We start from the raw sequence: 25,148 nt of genomic DNA on the forward strand, positions 1-25,148 counted from the left end.
GAGAACATGGTTTCCATGCAAGTTTAAATTCAGGTCATCAGGGGAATACACAAAAAATGAGTGAAAGTTTATCTTTAGGATGGCAATTTTTTTACTAGTCTTTTCCATGTGTTTTAGGTTATCAGAACTGAACGGTATATTACCTCTTAGTTATAATTTTTACCTGCCTTCAGAATGATTACTTGTAGGTTCAGGGCATGTAGGTTATAAAAATCTACATATTGATCAATAAAAATATTTGGTAATAGCACAGTATGGTATCAATCACTTCTTCTAAAACAGTCATGATCCTGCAAATCATTTGAAAATGGAACACTTTAGGGAGCCTGGGTGGCTCAGTTGGTTAAGCGTCTGCCTTCGGCTCAGGTCATGGTCCCAGGGTCCTGGGATCAAGCCCTACATTGGGCTCCCTGCTTGGTGGGAAGCCTGCTTCTCCCTCTCCCACTCCCCCTGCTTGTGTTCCTGCTCTTGCGATGTCTCTCTCTGTCAAATAAATAAATAAGATCTTAAAAAAAAAAAAAAGAAAGTGGAGCACTTTAAAAGATCTAAATCTCTAGGTGCTTTCTAAGGAGAACTAGGAGTCGAATGCACTGAAATTTCAGTGCATCACGTGCATGGCAGTTAGTGCCACCTGCAGTGACACTTAACGTGACCACATCACATGCAAATCAAATCCTCTGGCTAAGACCTTAGGTCACAGTGTGTGAAAGAAAAATGCATCTGTGCATGACACAAAATGGGAGTGTTAACTGCCTATTTTCTCAGTTGTTGAACAAATGAGAAATGATAAACCAAAAAAAGGCCAACAGAGAGCTATCGTCCAAATGGCTTAAATGGTGTAAACGCCCTGAGTGAACAAAGGTTCACTTTCCTCGCTCACGTCCACCTTGTTACCATGGAGACACGCAGATATCGGTGTTAACATGCATGGTTTTCCCGTGAGGAGCGAAACATGACCTGCTAGATAGCCGTAAATGACAGGGCACTTTGATCAGAGGGCTCCATCTCAATGTCTCCTTTGTTGTACTTGCAGATTTTAGAAAATCTCTTCTCAACTCCACTTCCTGACTTAACCCTTTCACAGCACAAATAACTGACTTATCGGTTTAAAAGTACTATATACAGAAGTTCAAACCCATACAGGTAATATTTAAAAGCTTAAAACATCACTAAAAGTGAAGGCAACATTGGTCTATCTACTTTATCTATGTCAGCACTGTTTCAACTCTGAGCTTTGCTGTCAAGACATCAGTTTAGTCCCTGGACACAGGTGGCTGTTACACCTGTATTTAACAAAGATTTCTAGGCTTTTCATAGATGAGCTAGAGACATTTTTACAGATTCTTTCAGCTTAGTCAATCACCTGTTTAAAAAGGTAGTTTACTCAAAGGTTACTATTTTCAGTGACATAAGAGTATCTCAAATCATAAGAGTGCAAGTACCCCATTGTTCATGCTTTCTCCGTTGATTGTATTTCTGGGCTCTCAGCTCTTCAAAGGAAAATTCTGATTCTCCGCGAATGAGCTTCTCCTTACAATACATAACAACCTGCTGAACATCAGCTCTGGCTGCTGAAGATGCTTGTGCAGAATATTCTGATTTAGAAATCATGATCACCCTTTGTTCCCTATAATGGGGGAAAATGTATTATTTACCACATCGTACTAAAACAGCTCTCAAAGGAAACTAAGTAATAGATTATTGCACAGGTTATACTTGCTTTTTCGACTCTTTATCACAAGCTGAAGATACTACCCCAGAAACTTCTGAGCCCTAAAAAGACAGAAAAGGAACATAAGTATTCACTTAACTGAAAAGAAACTGTCACCCAAAGTATTTCACAAAACATATGAAAGCGTTGGAAGGGCTTCTTAATCATCAACTAGATTTATTCATTTTTTATTTTTAAAAGATTTTATTTACCTATTCATTTGAGAGAGAGAAAGAGAGAGCTCAAGCGAGCAAGCACAGGGGGAGGGGCAAAGGGAGAGGATCCCAAGTAGACTCTGCACTGAGCCTGGAGCCCGACTTTTCACAACACTGAGATCATGACCTGCACTGGAACCAAGAGTCGGGCACGCAACTGACTGAGCCACTCAGGTGCCCTAATCATCAACTAGATTTATATATGTTCGTTAAAATTATGATTAATTTAATTATAACCAATTAATTATATTAATTATTATTAACCTTATAACTTTTGTAATTAAAGAGTCCAATAAGAAAGTGATTTAAAAAAATTTCTACTTAGGGGGTACCTGGAGGGCTCAGTTAAGCATCCGACTCTTGATTTTGGCTCAGGTTATGATCTCAATGTTGTGAGATCAGCCCTGTGTCAGGTTCCACACTGGGCGTGGAGCCTACTTTAGATTCTCTCTCCCTCTGCCTCTGCTACTTCCCCCTCCTGGAAAAATTTCTACTTGGTAGTAGAGAAGAGCATTATTTCCCTCCAACTGATAGACTAGGAGCTGCGTCAGAGCGCCTATGTTTATGGGATTAATATTCTAAAATTCTACATTAATAAAAAAAATAAAAAATTTTCTTCTAGTACCATTCTATCCTCAGGAGTTCCTAAACAAATATTTACTGAATATCTCATACATGTTGTGTCTTGAGCTACGTCCTGGAAATGTGACCATAAATAAGACCCATCTCTGCTCTTTAAAAATTTACATAGTTGGGTCAATAGGAAGCAATCAGACTGGCAAACATGTAGAATGTAAAATGAGATAGTCTGAGTTTCTATCAAGGTGAGAAATGCATATTCCACGTCTAGGAATGTGTGACATTAATAAAACTTGCACACATGCACTAAGAACAGAAGCATTTCCATTGGATTGAGCTGAAAGGAGGTCCTTAGCAAACTGAAAGAGCAATTGTACTGTGAAGAGGATAAATGCTGGAAAACAAGGCTGAGGGAAGCAAAGACTTGAGCAGAAGAAATCTCAACAGGGCAAAAATCTTAAGGAGGATGAAGGACAAGCAAAGCGGAAGACCATTTTTCCCAACTGTGATGGCAGGGAGGGTGCAGTTCCATTTATTGGTTAGTGGCAGAAAACTGACAGATGTCATCTAAGGGCTTTTGTTGTCTCATGAAAATACTATTTTTGCCAGCTCCTGAAGAAGAGGTTATGACTGCCAGGTCCCAAGTTTGAGGAAAGTAAAGAGAAGCTTAAAATCACTATCATGTGGCATTAGAGAGTGAAATGGGACACATAAGAAATACATAAAATACAAAGAGTGAACCAGGAAACTGGAAACATAATTTCTGAGGATGAGGAAAGCCCTGGTTGAGGTGATAGGCACCATCAATCCAAGCTCCTGAGTTTTAAGCAGGGCTCAGAAGCCCCCAGGTGGGTATTTTCCAGTGTAGGAGGGATTCCTGGCCTGTGTGAGGGAGGCTGGCGGACAAAGGAGGGGAGCAGCTGCTGGAGAGGAAGTGAAGACAGAAGGTTATATATATAGTGGGAGGCCCTAAGTCAGATAAACACAGGAAGTGAAGGCCAGACAGTAACTTATTTAAATTTAATATCTGAGGTGAGCAGTGGTAGATGACGACAGGTAGCTGACAGAGAGGTTAGAGTCATACGGACAAGGTCAAACAAATGAGATGTCGAAGTGGATGTGAAAGGCAGCTGGATGACCGTTCAAAGTCATTCCCGGTTTCCATATAACCCAAGAATGTTATTATTATTATTTTTTTTTTTTTTTAAGATTTTATTTATTTGAGAGAGAGAGAATGAGAGACAGAGAGCATGAGAGAGAGGAGGGTCAGAGGGAGAAGCAGACTCCTTGCTGAGCAGGGAGCCCGATGTGGGACTTGATCCCGGGACTCCAGGATCATGACCTGAGCCGAAGGCAGTCGCTTAACCAACTGAGCCACCCAGGCGCCCCCCAAGAATGTTATTATTACCTGATTCTTAGAAATGCAGGCTGAGTTATTTCCTGGATTTGATTTTGATGTCATTTGGTTTAAAATCTGAGCATTATGGAGAGGTTCTGAGGTTCTAGCTATGGGGGGGAAAGGATGAAATAAAGAGAAACAAGGGTAAAACCATATTAAATAAAATTATTACAAATTACATTCCCCAGGTCTTTCAGTAAGTAGCATAAGAAATAAATCAACTCATTGACTACTGTCTCAGAAAATGTAACTAAAACTCCTTTTAGATAAGAGAAATATAGAGATAATTTAAGCAATAGGATGGAATAGTTGATGTTTATTGCTGAAATGTAATCTTTATTTCTAAAAAAAAATGACAACATTTCTTCAAAAGTTGCATTAAACACATTTGATTCAATTCAGAACAGATGGACTTGAGAGTAAGTCTTGTCCTCTACTTTGGGCAATTTTGATTTTTTTTTTTTTAAATCCCCAAAATATAATGCAATCAAGTTTTCTTGTGGGTGTGCTCTTTTACATTGCTACGACACAACCCTATGGCGGGATTTTTGCGAGGCATCATTACCAGGGTGCCTTCCCCATTACCTAAGACAATACAGTCAATAAACACTGGATGAATTTTTTTTTTAGGGGAGAAAAAGGCAGCGTAAATCAGAGACTACATTATTAACAACTTAGACATTTTAGAAAGCATTATTTTACCTTGAGTTGGCAAATGCGTTTCAGTAAGGCGTGCCTGGAATAACCTGAATGACAGGAGTGAAAGCATCAATATAGATTACAAACTTAGTTTAATACGTATTTGTATTAAAGCGAAAACCAAATCTACCTATCTAGATTGATCTCAACCAATCAAGACAACTTATCACAAGCTAGTGAAGACTGAGATCAAGAGAGAATGTCAAGTTGAATTTTAGAATTGCTTCAAAATAAAAAAAAAAAATTCTGGGATTTTCTTCATACCCAATACACTACATTAGAAAAACTCCCCCCTTTGCCTGGTTTATGTTGTAGTTCTCAAACTCACATAACAAATGTACCCTCCTCCTCCATGTATCAAGTCTGCAAATGTTACAACATGGGGTGCTTGAGCTCCCTATCTTAGGCATTCTACACATCTGGAACGTAATGAACATAATATTTAGAAGAAAGGAGTCCAAAACTTAGACCACCAATTCAAAAGGCAGATATATTATTGTTCATGCTGTGAGAACTTTTTAAATATGTCATTTCATGACACCTTTACACACCAACTCACCTGCCAAGTAATATGCAACTTCCAAATCTGACATTTTTGGGTGATGTGAGCAAGAGTGTATAGTATAAAGAGACTAAAAATGTACAACCAAATGTCAAACCTTGTGACTCTTAGTTCAAACAAACAGTTAAAAAAAACCCAAAAAACAACACAATGCTTTACATGATGAGGAGTGACTGAAAATTAGAGGATATTAAGGAATTATAGTTAAAATTTGTTAGGTGTGAAAATGGCATTAAGGTTCTGTAAAAAAAACCACTTTTAAAGATGTTTATGTGTTTGGGTTAAAATATTTTGTTGTCTTGGATTTGCCTTAAATTCTTCAGCATAGAAAAAACATGATCAAATGTTCATAATTATTAAAAGTAGGTGATAGGTAAATGGGAGGTTCATTATACTAATTTTTCTTTTTTTTAACCTATGCTTGAAAATTCTCATAATAAAGTTTAAAAAAAAAACATGAGCACTGTAGCAAAGTGGAAAACAATGAGCATATTAAATGCTAGCAAGGGATACAATGAGATAAGTTATTTCATATGCTGCTAGAGAGTGGGCCAGCAAAAAACTGGTATAACCTTTCGAGCAGGGAATGTGGTTACATGTACCACAAAACTTAAAAACTCTTCATACACCCTTTGACTAGATAGTTTCAATTCTGAGAATCTATCAGAAGGAACGAGATAAAATAGGAAAAAATTGGGAGATAACTCTATGATAAAGGAAAAAGACCGTGACACAAAGCTGCAGGTGTATTAAAGCATGCCTGTAAATCCTATATAACAAGCAGAGAAAAATATGCCAAACTACAATGCCAGGTTTCTTCTGCTTCTTTAGTTTTCTGTATTTTCAAAATTTCCTAAATGAGGTATATTTAATCACAGAAAAAAAATAAAAGTTGTGAAAAATAGAGTTATTCATGAAGATATTCACTATGTTGTTCTCTATAAAAATCAAAATGTTGAAAATATCTTAAATGTTGATTTAGAGAACACTTCAATTATGACATAACTCTGGGACAGATTTCACACCTTGCTTTATAAGTAGTAGAAAAGTTCCTAATTTCTTAAGGGCAGTATAAAGCTCAGTATACATAACAGACCTACAATATGATTTACTCTTAAAATACACAAATACAAGGACACACACACAGGCGTAGGAAAAGATACTGGAAGGCAATGCACCAAAATGTTGACAGTAATATTTCTGGGCAATTTCCTTTTCTTTATACTATTCTGTATTATCCACATTTTCACAATGAGAAGGACTTTCCATACAAACAGATTAATAACGGAAGATTTTTAAGAGCAAACATGACATTTCCAAGTACGGAATACCATGTAGAGTTGTTTTTTTTAAGATTTTGTTTGTTTATTTGAGAGAGAGCGACGGTGCGCACGAGCAGGGGGAGGCACAGAGGGAGAAGCAGACTCCCCGCCGAGCAGGGACGCGGGGCTCGATCCCAGGACCCCGGGATCATGACCGGAGCCGAAGGCAGCCGCCCAACCGACCTCGTCACCCCGGCGCCCCGGCTTTTGTTTTCAGACTACCTGTAGTGTTGCCGCAGCAGCTCTCCCGGTTCAGCCTGGTTTTGAAGCCCTCTCCGAAAAACAGCACTGGCTCGCTGCAGCTCTCCCAGGCCTTCCAGATGCCCCGCCCAGGCGACGTACAGAGGAGACGACCTGGTCCCGATCCCGTGGTTGTAGAGAAACTCGAAGAACTGATGAAGGTCGCTGTTGTACTGAGCCTACAGAAGCCCAAGGCAAACAGATACAAGAACAAGGGAATTGCTGGTCTAGGTATGGCCCAGAGCCCAGCCACCTTCCACGTTCAGTCTTCATGGAGGCTTCAGGCTATACTGTCGGGGGAAGGCTTATGCGGCTCTCTGACAGCAAACCTAAAGATTAAGCTTATTTCTTTCCTTGACATTCAATGTCCCCGAAATTACCCACACTAATTCCCAGGATAGTGACTTCCATAATGGCTCATGATGTAAGCGTGACGGCTGTCTTAATCGGAGCCTGCTCAAGTGCCATAGGGTGCCTCAAATCATAGTACCCTGTAACTTAGTGAACAAATCCATCTTAACTCGATCCACTCATGATTAGAACTCCTGCCCCCAAAGCCTTCATTTCAAGATGGAAGAGACCCAACCTTTGAACGCCTAACCTGAGGCAGCCTTTTCCTTTTAGTGTTAAATTTAGTTCCCAAGGGTTAATATTTTCTTAATTATTCACAATGAGCCCCCTGAGTACCTGGCAGTGCCTGCTTATCCTTCCACCCCACACCCCTCTCATTCAACAAACCTTTTAATTTAATGGTTTCTATCTCATGTCCTAACACTTACAGACTTGATAGAGGAGGGTTTTAAAATTAAATTGCTGACTCTGCAATACAGAAGCCAAAAGCTTCCAAAATACACATCGCTGGCCATACAACTTTTAAAAATTTATGACTGGAAACAGAGGAATTAAAATAAGACAGCCTAGGGGCGCCTGGGTGGCTCAGTCGTTAAGGGTCTGCCTTCGGCTCAGGTCATGATCTCAGGGTCCTGGGATCAAGCCCCGCATCAGACTCCCTGCTCAGCCGGAAGCCTGCTTCTCCCTCTCCCACTCCCCCTGCTTGTGTTCCCTCTCTCACTGTCTCTCTCTGTCAAATAAATAAAATCTTTAAAAAAATAAATAAATACCTAAAATTAAATTAAAATTAAATAAGGCAGTCTAAAATGATCTTAAAATCTGGGGAAACAAGCAGAAGTACAATAGGATTACAGATTTGATTATACATCTGAAAGTATACTTACAAATTTTAAACAATAATTGATGAATCTTGGGTCATTGTGGTATTTCTTCTTATCCAAAAATTCCTTCATTAAATGTTCTAATAATGTTGTCAAGTATTCCTTATTCTCAGGAAAGTTCTCTTCTACCCACTGCATGTAACTAGAAAAATATGGATAATATTAATTTTCAGGGCAGCATATAGTTTGTTTAAAGGAAAAAAATAAACTAAATGCTAACCTTTCCCATTCACCAAGTGGGTCATCGCCCTTGTAGCTCTGCATATGGGCTTCAAACATTCTAGAACAGAGAAAAATATGCACATGACTTACTAGGGATGATTCCTAAAATGTTTCTCATTTACACACCTTAAAATGGAAATCTTAAATACCAGTTCAAATGCTATATTAAAAATTGAAAGATTATTCACTTAGAAGTGGTCAGAAAACTCAGACGCAGTTATTTTTCCAGAAGAAAGCCAGACCCAAGCCCCTGAAGTTAGCCCTTATGTAAGAGGCAGCTGGAAGAGGATCCCAGGCTCTATCCCTAAGAATCTCCTTCTCCTGTCACTGATGCCCAATGTCACTACCATCCTGAGGGGCAGTGTCCACCTGTTGTTATTCCTCAAATGGTGGGACCCCTCCCCTTGCTGCTCAGAAACTTGGCTGAGACTTGGCTAGGAGACCTGAAGGGGGCTTGTGAGTGGGTGTGGGAGAGTAGGATACCACCAATCAGGTCTCCACATAGTTTGCTTTCTGGGCCTCAATGCAACACTGCGTCCCTGACAAAGAACACATAATGGCAATGTTCATAAATCAGCCACTATGGCTCCCTCTGCTTGCTACTTCCGCATTCCCAACCACGGCTTAAAAAAAAAAAAATCAGCCAAGTGAAAAAAAGTTCTCTAAGGGCGCTGAGGTGCTAGGGGAGCAAACGAACAAATAAACAAACAGAAACATGTGAAATAAAGTCAGGTGACATTCAGCACTTAGGGAAAAAACAGCAAAACAAAACAAAATGGGAGATGAGGTAAGAGTGTGACAAGAGTTACAATTCTTAGATAGAGTGGTCAGGAAAGGCCATTCTCCCTGAGGTGGTGACACTTGATCAGTGCCAGAGAGCTATGCAGCTATTTAAGTGTGAAGGGCTAGAAGGGTGGGGTGACAACATGTAATGTGCATTTAAAACATCCATTCTGCCCCTTTAAGCAAAGGGGATGGGGAATGGGAACAGAAGTGGGAAACCAGTTAGGGAGCTACAACAGTCCCAGCTGGACCACGGTGGGAACAGTGCAAGCATGGAATTTGGGGTGCTTTGGAGAAAGAAACAATGGGACTTGCCTATGGGATTGCTTATGGGTATGAGAGAGTCAGCTAAGAAAGACTTCAGGTTTTCTATCAGAGAAATTACACGGATTACAGGATCTGAAAGCAATACTTTCTCCTGGCTATCATATCTGTATACCAATGAAATCAATGTTTCTTATGACTCAAAATCTAGAAGCCACAAAAGAAAAGCTCAATAAAGTAAACTATATATAAATAAAAAGCTTCTACATGTCAAATAAACACAACATCAAGCAGAGTCAAAAGAGAAAAGATAAAATGGTATAAAAAAAGAGCTTTTAGAAATTGGGGGGAAACAATAAAAAATAAATAAATAAATAAAAGGCATTCCAAAGGAAAATACTCAACCTCTTATAAGAGAAATTCACCTCATTCAGATACAATTTCTCACCTACCAGATTGGCAAAACTAAAAAAATGTGGCAACAGTGTACAGATGAAGCAGTGGGAAACAGGCACTCTCACACCTTGCTTGCAGGTGAGAGTACTCTTGATCCCTGCTAAGGGAACTGGTAATATCTGCCAAAATTATGGATGGATCTACTTTTTTTTTTTTAATTAACATATAATGTATTACTTGTTTGAGGGGTACAGGTCTGTGATTCATCAGTCTTACACAATTCACAGCACTCACCATAGCACATACCCTCCCCAATGTCCATCATGTAGCCACCCCATCCCTCCCACCCCTCTCCACTCCAGCAACCCTCAGTTTTGTTTCCTGAGATTGAGAGTCTCTTATGGTTTGTTTCCCTCTCTGGTTTTGTCTTGTTTCATTTTTTCCTCCCTTCTCCTATGATCCTGTCTTGTTTCTCAAATTCCTCACATCAGTGAGATCGTATGATAATTGTCTTTCTCTGCTTGAGTTATTTCGCTTAGCATAATGCCCTCTAGTTTCATCCACGTCGTTGCAAATGGCAAGATTTCATTTTTTTGATGGCTGCATAATATTCCAGTGTGTGTGTGTGTGTGTGTGTATGTGTGTACACCACATCTTCTTTATCCATTCATCTGTTGAGGGACATCTAGACTCTTTCCATAGTTTGGCTATTGTGGACATTACGGCTATAAACATTGGGATGCACGTGCCCCTTCAGATCCCTACATTTGTATCTTTGGGGTAAATACCCAGTAGTGCAATTGCTGGGTCATACGGTAGCTCTATTTTCAACTTTCTGAGGAACCTCCATGCTGTTTTAGATGGATCTACTTTTGATCCAGCAAATCCACTTCTGGGAATCTAGAAAATAGATATATTTGTCTATGTGCAAAATGCCACACGTACAAGATTTTTCAGTGCAGCTCTATTTGCGAAAGACTGTCAATAACCCAAAGATCCATAAATAGGAGACTTTTTAGATTATGGTACATGAAATATGCAGTTGTAAAATAGATTGAGAAAGAGCTCTATATACTGATAAAGCTCTCCAAGGATACTGTTAAACAAAAAAAGCTACACTTTACAAGAAATAAAGGCAGGAACTGTACATACATATACATATACACCCATTGATATACACACATATATGCATGCCTATATAGACATACTAATGTAATATTACAATATAAATATATCTGCAAAAATAAACATTTGGAAAAATAAATTAGAAAAATGGTTCCATATCAGGGATTGGGAGAGTAGACAGGCATAATAAATCTCAGTGAATACTTTTTTAAATCTTTTTTAAAAACCAAATAAATTACTTATTTTTAAAAATGAAAAAGTAATTACTTCTAAATTTTAATTTCCTTCTCATGCCTCATAGGTGCTCCCCCAAAATGTATGTTAATAATAGGCTGGCCCAAATAAACATTTCACATTCCAATAACAACCACATTTCCTAGTAAAATGGCCTGAATACACTTTGTAAATGAATACTAAAAACATCCAGTTCACTGGAGCAAATTAGTCTTTACAAAGTCAAAATAAGGTCAGAAATACCTGATTTCCCTTTTAAAATGGGGAAAAACAAGCTTCTAAAAGTGAAATAGTTTGCTGGCTAGAGAAGTCTTAAAGCAAACAGGTTTTTGCTTTGGCTGTACTTAATGATCTTGGTCTTCTGATCCCCAAGAGAGTAAATTGCCCTGGTGCTGATAAAGCTGACCAGTTTTACTTCCTGTCACATATGACTTAACTGTTTTAAAATGCTTTTGAAACAATCTAGATAAATCACCTAAAGTCATAAAGCAAAGGTGTGGGAATGTAAGAAATTGTTAGCAGGTTAACCTAAATGACAATAAGCATAGTTTTTTTGTTAAGTTCACGTTATTACAAAAAAATAAAGTTCAGGTTATTCAAAGACTTTTTTCAAATTGATTGTGGGATTATGGGTAAGAGCTATTTTAAGTTCTCTCCCTACTGTAGATTTTTTTTTTTTTTTTAATTAAGTGGCTTTGAAAGTTTCTCATGAAACCTACACGCAAGGCTTAGGGTTTTTGTTAGGTTAGACTTTTTTCTCCCACGGCGACGATCTGCCCAGAGCAGATTCCTTACAGAGATGAACCGAGAGCTCCGAGGGCCTCACGAATTGGCCAAATCCCCCTAAACTGCCACCGTGGTCGCAGCTCGGAGGACGAGGGCCGGGGTCTCAGCGGACAGCGCCAGCTACACGGTCGGGGGTCCTTTCCACGACCCACGAGTGGCCCACAGCCTGGCTGGGTAGGAGTGAGGGCGGGGAGGAAACACACCAAAGCCACGGAAAGGGGCGGGAGGGGCAAAAGGAGGCAGGACTGCGGCCGGCCCGGGCGGGGACCTGCAGACCCCGAATCCTAGGTACCCCAGCCCCCTCCTCGGTCCACAGCCGGAGACTGCGCCCCCGCCTCGCCCCCATCCCACCAGACCGACACTTACTGAAAGACATTTTCCGGGTTATCCATGGCGAGAGGACGCGGGCCAACGGCAGCCCACCCGCGCCGCCGGCGAGAAGCCGCTACCGATTTGAATCTCCCGCGCAGCCGCACTCGGTGCAACGGGCGCCTGGCCACTGGCCTCGGCTGCAGACGGGCTGGCCAATCGCCGGGGCCGTTGCCGGGAGACATTTGTCCCGCCTTCCCCCGCTCACCGCTAGTTCCTCCCACTTGCCCCGCAGTCCTCAGTCGAACCGTAAGCTCCCCGCCCGCTAAGTGCAGGCTGGATTTTGAAGTACCGCGCGGAGAGGGAGCCCTAGAATTTTGGCTTAGTGACTACAGTGTGAGGGCACGTCGGTAAACGCTTCGGGGCTGGTTATGTAGATGATATATGGCATATGAAGATGATGTGTTAGTACTCTCGCAGACCTCTGGGCTTGATTTAACTCATCCGAAAAGCTGTATGGGTGCCCCAGAGCGGAGGAGGGCTCAAGGTCCCGGGGGCTGTTCCTACATCCAAATGGCAATTAAAATAAGAATGGAAGAGTTTGATAGATTATAGAATGCCAACAAGGAAACTTTCAACATCTTCTGTGGAACTAGGAGCTCTGGAGACCCAAGTTCTCAGGAGTTACAAATGAAGAGACCTCTTTGTGAAGGAGTCCAGATGTCTAAGAAGAAATATGTAATATGCTGATGCTTCCTGCCTAAAAGTGAGTTGGAAAAGAATCAACCTAGTGTTCTCTGCCCCTTCGACTTTAATGACTTCCCATTCTACCTCTCCAGGTTGTTCCAAAAGTCACATAACAATGCAAGTAAAATACAAAGAGTTATTAATGCGATTACCTTCCTTTTGCAGAAGCTGTGTGGGTGTTTGCTCTCTTAAGGCCCTTAAAAAATAGCAGCTTTTGGAAATCCTGATGCTCTCAGTCCAGGATTCCTTCCAGAGTGTTGACCAATTTGAATCTACACAAGAATCCGATTTGTAGTACTTAAAACAGAGAGGGTGCTCACTCTGGGGTCTTTAGACAAATGTTAGGTTCTGCTAACCATCACAGAAATTAACAGATTGTTGCACTCATTGAGGTTTTCAGCTTGTGTCTGATAGCGGCTCAGTCATCAATTAAGAAATGTTGATTGAGCATCCATCATATACCAGATGTCACTGGATTTATATCTAATTACAACCTTGTCTAACTCAAACAGATCCTTCCTTAAGAAGCTAAGGGCTTTGTCTGGGAGATGATGATGCAGTCATAGAAAACTATTTAAAGGTGGTATACACATGTATTACATGCCATATTAATGTTCAGATTATCTGTTAGGAGATCCAGAGGATAGAGGGGAAATGGGGCCTGTCTGTCACATAAAACTTCATGAGGAAGGTGGAGCTTGAATTGGGCCTTGAAGGGGGTTGGATCTCTCATTTACTATCATAGCATTTTTTAAATAAGTGGCTTTGAAAGTTTCTCATGACACCTGCACACAAGGTTTAGGTTTTTTGTTGGGTTAGACTTTTTTCTTCCATAGTGGTGATCTGCCCAGGGCAGAATCTATTACAAAGAATAAAGAAGAGCTCTGGGGAATTGCCCACATTAGCCATAGCCCAGCGGAGGAGGGCCAGGGTGTCAGCGAAGAGTGCCAGCTACACGGCCTGGGGTCCTTTCTTCCACTCAGGAGTGGCTCACAGCCTACTTGGGGGCGGGGTGAGGTGGGGACAAACTCCAAAGCCAAGGGAAGGAGCAGAAGGGGCCAAAGGAAACAGGACTGGGGGAGAGCATGGAGGAGGTCATTCTTGGTGTAAACTGAAGGATCACCCTGGAGAACTCCTGTTAATGAGTAGTGGAGATTCTTTTTGAAAGACTGGTTTGATAGTTTGATGTCAAATCTTGAGTGCTAAATTAAGGAGTTTGTACTTGATCATGATAGTAATTGGGCCTTTGGGGAACAGCAGGTCTAGTTATGTGTAAAGTGCACCTTTTCTGCTTCAGGGGCAGGAATGTGCCCTCTTTCTTTAAAACTCTAATTTATCTGCTAATTTCAATATTAAATCACTATGTAAATTGACTAACAGATTCTCTAAATTTTTAGGAAGGCCAATAGATAAAGTATTTTTATTTGGGTTTTCAGTGACTTGTTATTTCAGTATCATAATCTCCAAACTTACTGGAGGAGGGACGCCAGGCCACATCAGGGGAGGAGCTCCAACTTCAACTTTCCCAAGGAGCAGCAAATGGGCAAATGATTCAAACTCTTTTTTTTTTTTTTTTAGAGGGGGTGGGGTGAAAGAGGGAGACGGACAGAGAGAATCTTAAGCAGGTGTGGAGCCCAATGCAGGGCTCCATCTCACAACCCTGAGATCATGATTTGAGCCGAAATCAACAGTCGGATGCTTAACCAACTCAGGTGCCCCATGACTCAAACTCAATCTGGCTATCAGTTTCCTGTAAAATGAAAAAAGAAATCTGCTTCCTTGTCTTTGTGTTTCTCTGACTTCCACTATCCTATAACCTCATAAGGTTCTCCACTGAATTCCTGAACTCTCTTGGGTTGTCACATGATATCAGTTAGTGCTTGCTCTGTTCAGAAAAGAAAAATGATTATTTTTCTCTAGGTTCTGCCTATTTGACAAATGCAAGTAATAACAGATACACATATATCTTCCTTCCCCTGGGAATTTAGAGCAATTTATGGTAGCAGTATTAGATGTATTGCTGAAACATGTAAGATTGGAGATTTATAATTAGAATAGTTACGGAAAGCCGATGAGTATTTTAAGGGACTATGGAATATTAAGAATAAAGTTGATATGTACGAAGGGAGATATAGAACCTTATCTTAGAAAATGTTTTTCTTCTGAGGGTTGTGACTTCAGAAGATGCCTCTATGGTCAAAACCCAGAATCCACTCTTGTGGATAAGAACTATACATATATTTTGTCTTTTGGATGAACCAAAGTATATTTCTCAAATATATTTGGTCTTCCTCTTCAAATTCTGTCTTACAGTTCACAAAACCTTTGGAATTTCCTTGAGAAAATGAGAAGAATGGTAAAGGAATCTTTTGTTATGTTAATGAGGTGACTTTTGGAAAGCACCTGAGGATGGGGCTGGTTGCCAGAAGAACCAACTATGTGATTAGAAGGTTGGAACTTTCAGTCCACTCCCCCCCACCAACCCCCAACCTCAGGAGAGGAGAGGAGCTGAAGGTTGACACGGCCAATGGCTAAAGACAGTCAATCATGACCACGTAATGAAGCCTCCATATAAAGCCAAGAGGGCAGCTTATTGGTCCTTTTTTTTCAGAAAGCTTCCACACTTGGGGAACCAGAATGCTTCCATGTGTCACCAAACACCACCAAACTCCATGAGGACAGAAGCTCCTTTGTTTGGGACCTTGCCCTTTGTATCCCTTCATCTGGTTGTTGATTCATATCCTTTATCATATCCTTTAGTAAACTGGTAAACATAAGTAAGTGTTTCCCTGAGTTCTGTGAGCTACTCTAGCAAATTAATCAAATCCAAGGAGGAGGTGGTTGGAACCTCCATTCTGTAGCTGGTTGGTTAGAAGCACAGGTAACAGCCTGGGGCTTGTGACTGGTATCTGAAGTCGGGGTGGGGGACAGTTTTGTAGGACTGAACCTTTAACTTGTGGAATCTGATGCCATGTCTGGGTAGATAGTGTCAGAATTAAGTTGAATTTTTGGATGCCCTGCTGGACACCCTGCTGATGTCTGGGACTTGCTTGGTGTTGTGGTGGAAGTAAGGGAGGGGGTGGTATCTCCCCTTGCCTTGTTGGAATTGGATCCAGAAGCCTTAAGAATCCCCCATAAGACTATCTCTTTACTTCAGATGCCAGCCACAAGTTCCAGGGGTTCTCAGCCACCCACACTTCTGACTGATTGGCTACGAATTCAGGGGTTCCCACAACCTTCTCCAGGTTTGATAATTCACAAGAATGACTCACAGAATTCAGGAAACTTACGATTACAGTTTTATTATAAAAGATACACATAGGGTGAAGTCTGGGAGAGTCCTGGGTTTGGCCTTTCCATGCCCTCCCTCCATGGAGTCAAGGTACATTATTTTCCTGGCACATAAATGTGTTAACCAACCAGGAATCTCCACTGAGCTTCAGTGTCCTGAGTTTTTACTAGAGTTTCATTATGTAAGAATGATTGATTAAATCATTGGCCGGTGTGTGTGAGTGAACTCAATTTCCAACCCACCCTCCTCTCTCTTGAGGTTGGGAGGACTGGCTGATATCCTGTGACTCCAAGCCCCAAACTTCTTCTTTTTTTTTTTTAAGATTTTATTTATTTGACAGAGAGAGACACAGCGAGAGAGGGAGCACAAGCTGGGGGAGTGGGAAAGGGAGAAGCAGGCTTCCTGCGGAGCAGGGAGCCCCATGTGGGGCTCCATCCCAGAACCCTGGGATCATGACCTGAGCTGAAGGCAGATGCTTAACGACTGAGCCACCCAGGCGGCCCCAAGCCCCAAACTTCTAATCAATTGGTTCATCTTTCTGCTGAGCAGCCCCCATCCTGAAGCTATCTGGAGAACCACCATGAATCACCTCATTAGCATAACAAAAACTCCTATCACTTAGAAAGAATTCCAAGGGTTTTTGAAGATCTGCCAGGAACCCAGGTCAAAGACCAGATTAATTTTTTTAGTATACCATGGGGTGATGGGCATCTTTGAGCATCAGCTCAGAATTTCATTAACATTAATAGCTTCTGTACTTTATAACATCTGTACTTTCAGGATATCAATTCTGTCCTCTTATGTAATTGGTAACCAGTTGGTATTCTTGCTCAGATTGGATTTGCTTCCATCCCTTCAAAGAGCTGGACACTTCCCAAACTAGAGAAAAGAGCCAAATCAAGGCTCAGACTTGACGACTTGGAAACATCAGTTTTAGAGACAGCCCTGACAGATGTTTACATAGCTGAGCACTGATATAATTCTTGTCTGTGTATCAAAGTCTGAATTAGGTCCTTTAGCTTGTCCTTTTGGAAACAAAGGAATGGCACGAGGAAACTGAAGTGATACTATGAATAACCGATAGCCTGGTTTACCAGATACTTAATTTCTGCACACATACGATGTTAAAATGTTGAAGACAATTTAGGTGAGCCAGACTTTAACAATTTAGGAAGCAGGTAGTCTCCATTCTCAAGAGTCCGGAGAACTGGGAGGCATGCGAGGAAGTGGCAAGTTTTTATGCAAAATGAACAAGGAAGAGAAAAATTTTTTAAAAGGGACAAGGAAAACATTGGAGTTACTTGGCGATCAGGGATAGGTCTCCTGGATGGTGCGGCTTCTGGGCAGATGGGATCCTTATAAGCACATGAAATTTTTAATGTTAGATTTGGGTTTGTGGATCTAATCTCCCTGAATTGATAATGCCTGGTGTACCGAGGGAAGTAATGTTACTAGACACACATTAACTTAAAGTGGCTGCTCACCCTCTGTCAGCATTTACCTAAGTTGTATTTCTAACTTATAAGGCTCTCTGCCTTGCCTGCTACTGTTCCAGTCACTCTTCCTACTGTCACTCTTATATTGTCATCTTGTATCCTTGTATCTTTGCTGTCCCTTTGCTTTTGCATACTGATGTACCACACTACACTTTTGACTATGGGACGCTTGTTTCCTTTAGTTAATACAACTAATTTGCCTTTCCATCTGTTGCACTTTGCAATATCTGTGCTGTTTTAGACTACCTAGCCACTTTCCCTAGCCTAAATGAATCACTGGGCAGTGCTGCTTTGTTTCTGCTTCTCTCTTGCAGAGGTCTTGGGCCTTCTGGTTGTCTAAGGGGACACCCAGATGATGACCCCATTGTTTTGTTTTGTTTTTTTAAGATTTTAGTTATTTATTTGTCAAAGAGAGAGAGGGAGAGAGAAAGAGAGCACAAGCACGGGGAGCACAGGCAGAGAGAGAAGCAGGCTCCCCGCTGAGGAAGGAGCCTGATGCGGAACTCGATTCTGGGACCTTGGGATCATAACCTGAGCCGAACGAAGGCAGACGCTTAACTGACTGAGCCACCCAGGCGTCCCTCCCACTGTCTTTTTTTTTTTTTTTCCTAACTTATTGCCCATTTTGACTTCCTGACCACCTTGAACCATTAACTTCTCTGTCCATTTTCCTGATTATCTCTGACCTTTGGATCTCAGTGTCCTCCTGGGCTTTGCACCAGCATTCTGGGAGTAGCTTTTTATTTGGTTCACATACTTGGGAGTTGAAAAAGGAGGATATCTGAAGTAAAATTAACCCCAACAGGAAACAATGAACCCTCTTATGATCATTTCCCATATTCATATTAAATATTTCCTGTAGTAGCCACTTAAAAGTTCTCAGCCAGACTTGCACTCTCATGGTTTCAGCCTTCTTGGTATTTTCTCATTCTTTAGCTGCTTCCACATCACTGGATATATGCTATATGCATATTCTGCTTAGATCCAGTTGGCTTGGCAAAGCTTTTAATAACATTGAAAATTTGAGATCTATTCAAACCCCACAGAAATCTATTTTTCTTCCTTTATTCCCACTTGATAGCCTCTTTAATTTTTCTGAAATTGCATCTTCAATAGTATCCCTTCTCTTGGACATTAATTAATTTGTCACAGTACAGTAATTGATGCGTACTTGCCAGTGACAACAACAAACACCAGTGACTTTACAGAGAGGCTTGTAAGTCTGTCCAGATACTTTGAGTCACAATTAAGAGAAAAAGCCAGGGGCACCTGGGTGGCTCAGTCAGTTAAGTATCCGACTCTTGGTTGCAGCTCAGGTCATGATCTCAGGGTCGTGAGATCGAGCCCCTCGTCAGGCTCCATGTTCAGTGCAGAGTCTGCTTGAGATTCTCTCCCTTCTCCCTTTGCCTCCCCCATGTTCTCTCTCCCTCAAATAAATAAATAAAATCTTAAAATAAAAAAAAAAACCCAGAAAACCCAAATCAAGCTTGCTTAACAACAGCGAGAATTTATTGCCTCATGTAACTGAAAAATCCATAGGTATGTGGGTTTCAGGTGCAATTTGATCAGGATTCTTCCAGTTTTCCTCTGCTATTCTCTCAGCCCTGCCATGTCTTTCTTTACTTTGCCTCGAGCTTAGTTCCTTCATGGTAGCAAAACTATTGCAGCAGTTCCTGGGCTCAGTGTGCTTACTCCATAGTGCCAAATAATCTAGCAAATGTCCTGTGTCACTCTGCACCAGTTAGGTCCTGTGCCTTCCCCTGAAGCCTCCTCTGAATCACATGGACATATACCCAAAGAAAGTCAGGGGCTTGGGAAGTTAAATGTGGAGCATGGCTGGGAACACAACCAACAGATGTCTGGACAGTCAGTTCCTAGCAAGCAGAGCTCTCTGTCACTTTGAAAAGAAAAGTGGAAAACCACTGGAAGTGAATGAGGTCACTTGAGCTGCACACTGCAAACTGCTGACCCACAGCTGCAAACTAGTGACCCAATCACGAAATGGTGATTCTCTTTAGCATCTTCTGAAGATATCCTCCTTGTGACTCATTCTTAGAGGAATGATGAAAAGAACAGGCTTGTCCATAAGCCCAACAGAAAAGAGGCTGGAACGGCTATGAGACGTTCCAGTCATGGATACCACCATGCCTCGTGTGTGGTCATTGTGCCTTCATAGCATTTGGAAACTGAAAAAAAAAAAAAAGGTTTCAGAAAACATAATGACCTATTCTCTTTGTGTTAGCTTTTCTGGTAGATTAGCTCCTGTTGAAAGAGAAGCCTCCATCTTCACAGAAGTGAAATAGACTGTTCTGGGCTGAATTGTGCCCTACCCCTTGCCAATTCAGATGTTGAAGTCCTAACCCCAAGTACTTTAGAATCTGACCATACTAGAGATAGGGTCTTTAAGGAAGTAGTTGAGTTAAAATGAGGTGATTGGAGTGGGCCTCAGGCCAATATGACTGGTGTCTTTAGAAGAAGAAATTTGGACATGGAAATGTACAGAGGGAAAACAGTGTGAGGAGGCAACGGGAAGATGGCCATCTATAAGCCAAGGAGAGAGACCTGGGACAGGTCCTTCATGGCTTTCAGAAGGAACCAATCAGATGACACCTCCAGAACTGTGATAAAATAACATTTCTGTTGCTTCAGCCACCCAGGCTAGGATACTTTATTATGTCAGTGCTAGAAAACTAACACAGATTCCAAAAAACTCCCCTGTTTGGCCACATTTCTCTTACCCCAAGTATTAGCTTCTAAATGCTCTTTGTTTTCCTGACACCAGTTTTTCAAGGTAGGTAAAGGAGGGTCTGACAGGTCAGGACACCTGAGGAAAGTTACTCAGCCTTTGGTAGAATGCAGATCAGCTAGTCACATCATCTTTCCCTTGTGAACTTAGTTTCTTCAATGGGAGAGAGAAAAAAGCAGCTCATGATAGCCAAGAGTTGGCCTGGCACTAACAGCCAAGCTGTGCTGTTCTATAAACAACTTTAAAGAATGTTCATATCAAACAAAGCCGCCCATGGAATTACACCTGCTTCCTGACAGCACCCAATCCAGAGCAAACGCCAGCTTCCTTGACCCTCCTCCCGATCCCCTAACACAAGCCCAAATCCTGTAATAAGTTCTTTCTAATATTTCTTGGGGAGATGCCTCCCAATTCCCCATAGTATGCTGTCACTCTTGTGGCAGTGAGCCAGTAAACCTAACTTTGTTCCTAGTTGTCTTTGACTGAAAGACACTAACAAGAATTTCAGAGCTTGGATTTCATACATAATAACAAATAATAATATCAGTATCAGTAAATAATAAACAATAATAATATAATTTAATAAGGGTTGATGTCAGACTGTGGGCATTCCCAGCCTGTGCCACTGTGCCCTGTGCGGTGGTGAAGGCTGCAGTAAACCCGCTGAGTCTCTTTGCAGACTTTATCCTGGGGGAAAAAGGAGGCAGGTCCATCAGAGATGACCCTGTAATGAAGCCATGGGTGTTTGGAGGGGAGGGCACTCCTGAGGACAGTGGGGTGGCTGTTTCTAGAATCTGTCCCTTCCCTTCCCCTGGACACACGTCAAGCTCCGAGGTCAGAGGGGCAGTAAGTAAAAGCTGCCAGTTTCCCCATTGCAAGCTGTGCTTGAGGGCCCGGTTCACAAAGTAGCAACCTAAAGGGAAGCTGGGTCTCCTGACTCCCTTCTCCACACACCACCCAGGGTCAGACTGTCCGGTGCGGGAAGCAGCAGAGCTGCTCATGGCCCCCTGGCAGACACTCCTCAGGGCTCTCAGAAACCTTGGCAAGATAGGAAGGAGGGGCTTATCAGGGAGTCAAGGTTCTGCATCAGCAGGTGAGGCAAGGGTCAGGTAAATCTGAGCTAGTGCCGTGACTGGGTCTTCTGAAGTACTCAGAGTGGGGTGTACTGGGCAGCATGTGGGGCACTATAAATCAGCCTCCCAAACTGCCCCATTGCCCTCCTTCAACCTTAGCACGGTGGCCACACTACTCCATTAGAGGCCATGCCCTGCAGTGTCCTCATCTAGAAAGAAAGGACTGTCTGGACCAGCTTCAGGGGGCTCCTGGCACTGACATTTTATGGTCCCACGGTATCTACAAAACAAACTGAAGTCCCCTGAGAAGAGTCTGTGCCTCACTCAGAACCCTGAGCCCTGGACTGTAATGTTCTTGCCCCAGGCCTCCGTAAGAGAAGCATCCATAAAGGTCACTGATGCCCACGGGTCAGTCCTGTCTGGGTAGTGGGACGTAGTGTGTGACTTAGAGTCATATGAGCCCTGGGTCCTCTGCCACAGAGAGCAGTGTGCCCTTGGGCAAGTCATTTAACACTATAGTCACTGTAGAAAGAGCTAAAGGAAACGTGGCTGTGTCAAGATCCAAAAAGCCACCACATGTGGGAATGCTCTTTAAATGTTCTAGCTGAGGGCCCACCTCTCAAAAAAGGGCCAAGGGTCTAGGAGCAGCGCAAAGTAAAGCCAGCAGCAGCCTCCTGTATGGAGGGTCTAGGGCTATAGAGTAGCTTCAGGGCACAAACCCAGATGCCATCCCCAGTCCACAGTGGATCAGTACTTCTTTCTCAGAGGCCTGTGATCACTGGGTTCCTTCCATTTCCCTCTGAGGTCCAGCTGTGGGGACCCTGGTTCTTGCCCCAGCCTTTTCTGCCTGACAAAGGACTTAGAGCTGCCCTGAGGAGTGGGCTGCCGGGGGGGGGGGGGGGAAGATCGGCAGGGGAGGGGGGGGGGGGGGAGAGAGCTGGTCCCCGTTGTTTCTGATACCAGCCACACTCCTGCCCTTCCCCAGTTGGGGTGAGCCTTCCTTAGATTTTGTGAATCAATACGTTTCCATTTCGCTGAAGAAAGTTCAAGTGGGTTCTTATTATTTATAACTGAGAAAGTCCTGGCTTACCCAGACAGTCCGAGGGGGGCCCGTTTTTTTTCTCATCATGGTGTACTCTTTAATGCCCATCACCTATTTCCCACATTCCCCCACCCACCTGCTCTCTGGTACCATCAGTTTGTTCTCCATAGTTAAGAGTCTGTTTCTTGGTTTGTCTCTCTCTCTTTTTTCCTTTGTTCCCCTGTTTTGTTTCTTAAGTTCCACATATAAGTGAAGTCATATGGTATTTGTCTTTCTCTGACTTACTTCGCTTAGCATTACAACCTGGGGGGGGGGGCACATTTTATGTCTTCTCCCTCCTCTCCCCTCTTTTTTTTTGTGTGTGTGTGTATGTGTGTGTATGTATGTGTGTGTGTGTGTACATATATACATATACATGCGTTACCTCCATATACACATATATGTGTTTATATATGTATACACACGGTTTTTTTCCTGACTTATTTGAAGGAAGTTGCCCCATTACCACTAAATACTTTAATTTGCATTCTTAAAAACAAGAACATTCACTTATATATCCACAATACAATTAGTATAATCAGGATATTAACAATGATACAATAATATTATTTAATTCACCTTGTTTAAATTTTCCCAATTGTCCTAATCATGTAACAGTCTGCTGTGCAGCAAGGCTGTGAGCCACCAGTCTAAACCAATGGCTGCACATTAGAATCACCTTTGGGGCAGGGGTTAAAAAGTACAAATGCCTGGGCTCTATCTCTAGAAATTAGATTTATTTATTTAGTGTGTGTGTCCACTAAAAAAACCCAAGGTTACTCTATCTGTGCAGCCAATGTGAAAACCAGTTATTTAAGCCAATAGCGGTCATTGTCTTCCATTCCTTTCTCATGTTTTTAGTGATTGGTTTTGGATGGGTATGCTGGGTTGAATAGTGTTCCTCAAAAGTTCATGTCTACCTGGAACATCAGAATGTGACCTTATTTAGAAATAGGGTCTTTGCAGATGTAATCAAGTTAAGATGAGGTCATATTGGATTAGGGTGGGCCCTAACCACAGTAACTGGTGTCCTCATAAGGAGAGGGAGATTGGAAAACACAGAAATACACAGAGAAGAAGGTCATGTGAGCATGGAGGCAGAAATTGGAACAGCTACAAGCCAAGGCACACCAAGCGAGCCAGCAGAATCTAGCAAGCGGAATCTAGCAAGAGACAAGGAAGGATTCTTTCTCAGAGTCTTCAGAAGGAACAGGGCACATTGCTGACACATTGATTTCTGAGCACTTCTGGCTTCCAGGACCATGAAAGAATAGATATCTGCTATTTTAAGCCACCCAGTTTGTGGTAATTCGTTAAGGCAGCCCTGGAAGACTTTATCCAGTGGGCATAGGGCCTAGTTAAGGTCAGGAGATCTAAGGGCAATTCTATCAGGTCGTTGATTTCCCTGAACTTTCCCTGAAAAATTCCTTCAAAGATTCACAGGTTCCTTGAAAGATTCCTTAGGGATGGTTGGCAAGTACTGTTGATTCTCCCCACTCTGGGCACCTGGGAGGGTAGCACTTTTCTGTTCCTTGGAGTAGGTGTGTCATGTGAACAGAGTGGTGCCTGTCACTTCTGGGGTACCTTTTCAAGCCCACTCTCATGCTCTGATGCTGTGCCTGTGATGCTTCCGATGGGGAGTTGCTTGGCCTGACAGGCCGCAGAGAGATAGCTGACTTGCTGGGAACCCCAAAAATCCATCCGGAGGTCTTAACAAGGATGTGGGTCAGACTCTTGCCAGAAGGAGCAAAAGGGTAGAGCTAGAGTTTCCTGAGTTTTAATTGGCCTTTGTTGCTCAAAACACTTCTGTTTTATCTTTTACTGATAGGACTTGGGGAGCAGTTGCCTCTTCCAACTCTGAAAGTCCCTGGATTTGTGGGCTCTCTATTCCCTTTCATCCCTGCTTGCAAACTGCTCAGTTCTTTCTAAGTCCATCTCTTTCTTATTATAGTTTGTCAAACACAGCCAGTAGCAGCCAGCAGCCAGGACAGACAATGCTGACATTCTTTCCAGCATCTTCTCCTGGAGCAATGAGTTCATTAGCTATGTTGTCTGTTGGGTACAGTTTTATCAAATGTTTGCCACTTCCTTTTTTTTTTTTTTTTTAAAGATTTTATTTATTTGAAAGAGAGAGAGAACACACACGAGCAGGGGGAGGGGCAGAGGGAGAAGCAGACTCCCCTCTGGGCAGGGAGCCTGACTTGGGGCTTGATCCCGGGACCCTGAGCCACCCAGGTGTCCCTGTTTGCCACTTCCTAACATGGACTGTCTTCTGTTTGGTTTTGGTTAACAGCATCCTCACTGCCCCTGCCAATTCCTAAGCCAGTGCACACTTTTTTTTTTTTTTTAATTTCAGCAGCAACATTCTTCCAATAGCTTCTAGAACAAACAACACTCCAAAAAATCTTGGTGGCTTATAACAACAAAGATTTTTTTTCCTCACTCAAGCTGCATGCACTTAGTAACATGTTTTTAGCTTGTAAGTCTGAATCCAGAGGAACCACACCCTGACTCGATAGAGAGACCACTGTGCATCCCCCACTGGCTGTGGGCCTGATTTTGTGACAGTATGGGAATTTGGTTGCCTCCTTTGAGGAGTGGAGAGGGTATTTCGCCTGTGAAAGGCAGAGAGAGA

At 42.2% G+C, this 25,148-nt stretch overlaps 1 protein-coding gene across 1 annotated transcript in view; it reads right to left on the reverse strand.

The window, feature by feature from the left end:
- Nucleotides 1–12,205, reverse strand: part of BUB1 (BUB1 mitotic checkpoint serine/threonine kinase) — a 44,240-nt gene extending 32,035 nt beyond the window's left edge. Inside the window, exons 1-8 of the mRNA XM_032411137.1 lie at nucleotides 12,136–12,205; nucleotides 8,180–8,239; nucleotides 7,963–8,101; nucleotides 6,710–6,906; nucleotides 4,607–4,650; nucleotides 3,914–4,011; nucleotides 1,721–1,773; nucleotides 1,443–1,627 (exon numbers count right to left, since the gene is read on the reverse strand). Of these exons, the coding sequence (XP_032267028.1) occupies nucleotides 1,443–1,627; nucleotides 1,721–1,773; nucleotides 3,914–4,011; nucleotides 4,607–4,650; nucleotides 6,710–6,906; nucleotides 7,963–8,101; nucleotides 8,180–8,239; nucleotides 12,136–12,161 (802 nt within the window). The 5' untranslated portion in view covers nucleotides 12,162–12,205. The remainder of the gene's footprint in view (nucleotides 1–1,442; nucleotides 1,628–1,720; nucleotides 1,774–3,913; nucleotides 4,012–4,606; nucleotides 4,651–6,709; nucleotides 6,907–7,962; nucleotides 8,102–8,179; nucleotides 8,240–12,135) is intronic.
- Nucleotides 12,206–25,148: the final 12,943 nt, after the last annotated feature.

The sequence above is a fragment of the Phoca vitulina genome, unplaced genomic scaffold (genome assembly GCF_004348235.1).
Source record: "Phoca vitulina isolate PV1807 unplaced genomic scaffold, GSC_HSeal_1.0 scaffold12, whole genome shotgun sequence".
NCBI classification, from domain to species: domain Eukaryota; kingdom Metazoa; phylum Chordata; class Mammalia; order Carnivora; family Phocidae; genus Phoca; species Phoca vitulina.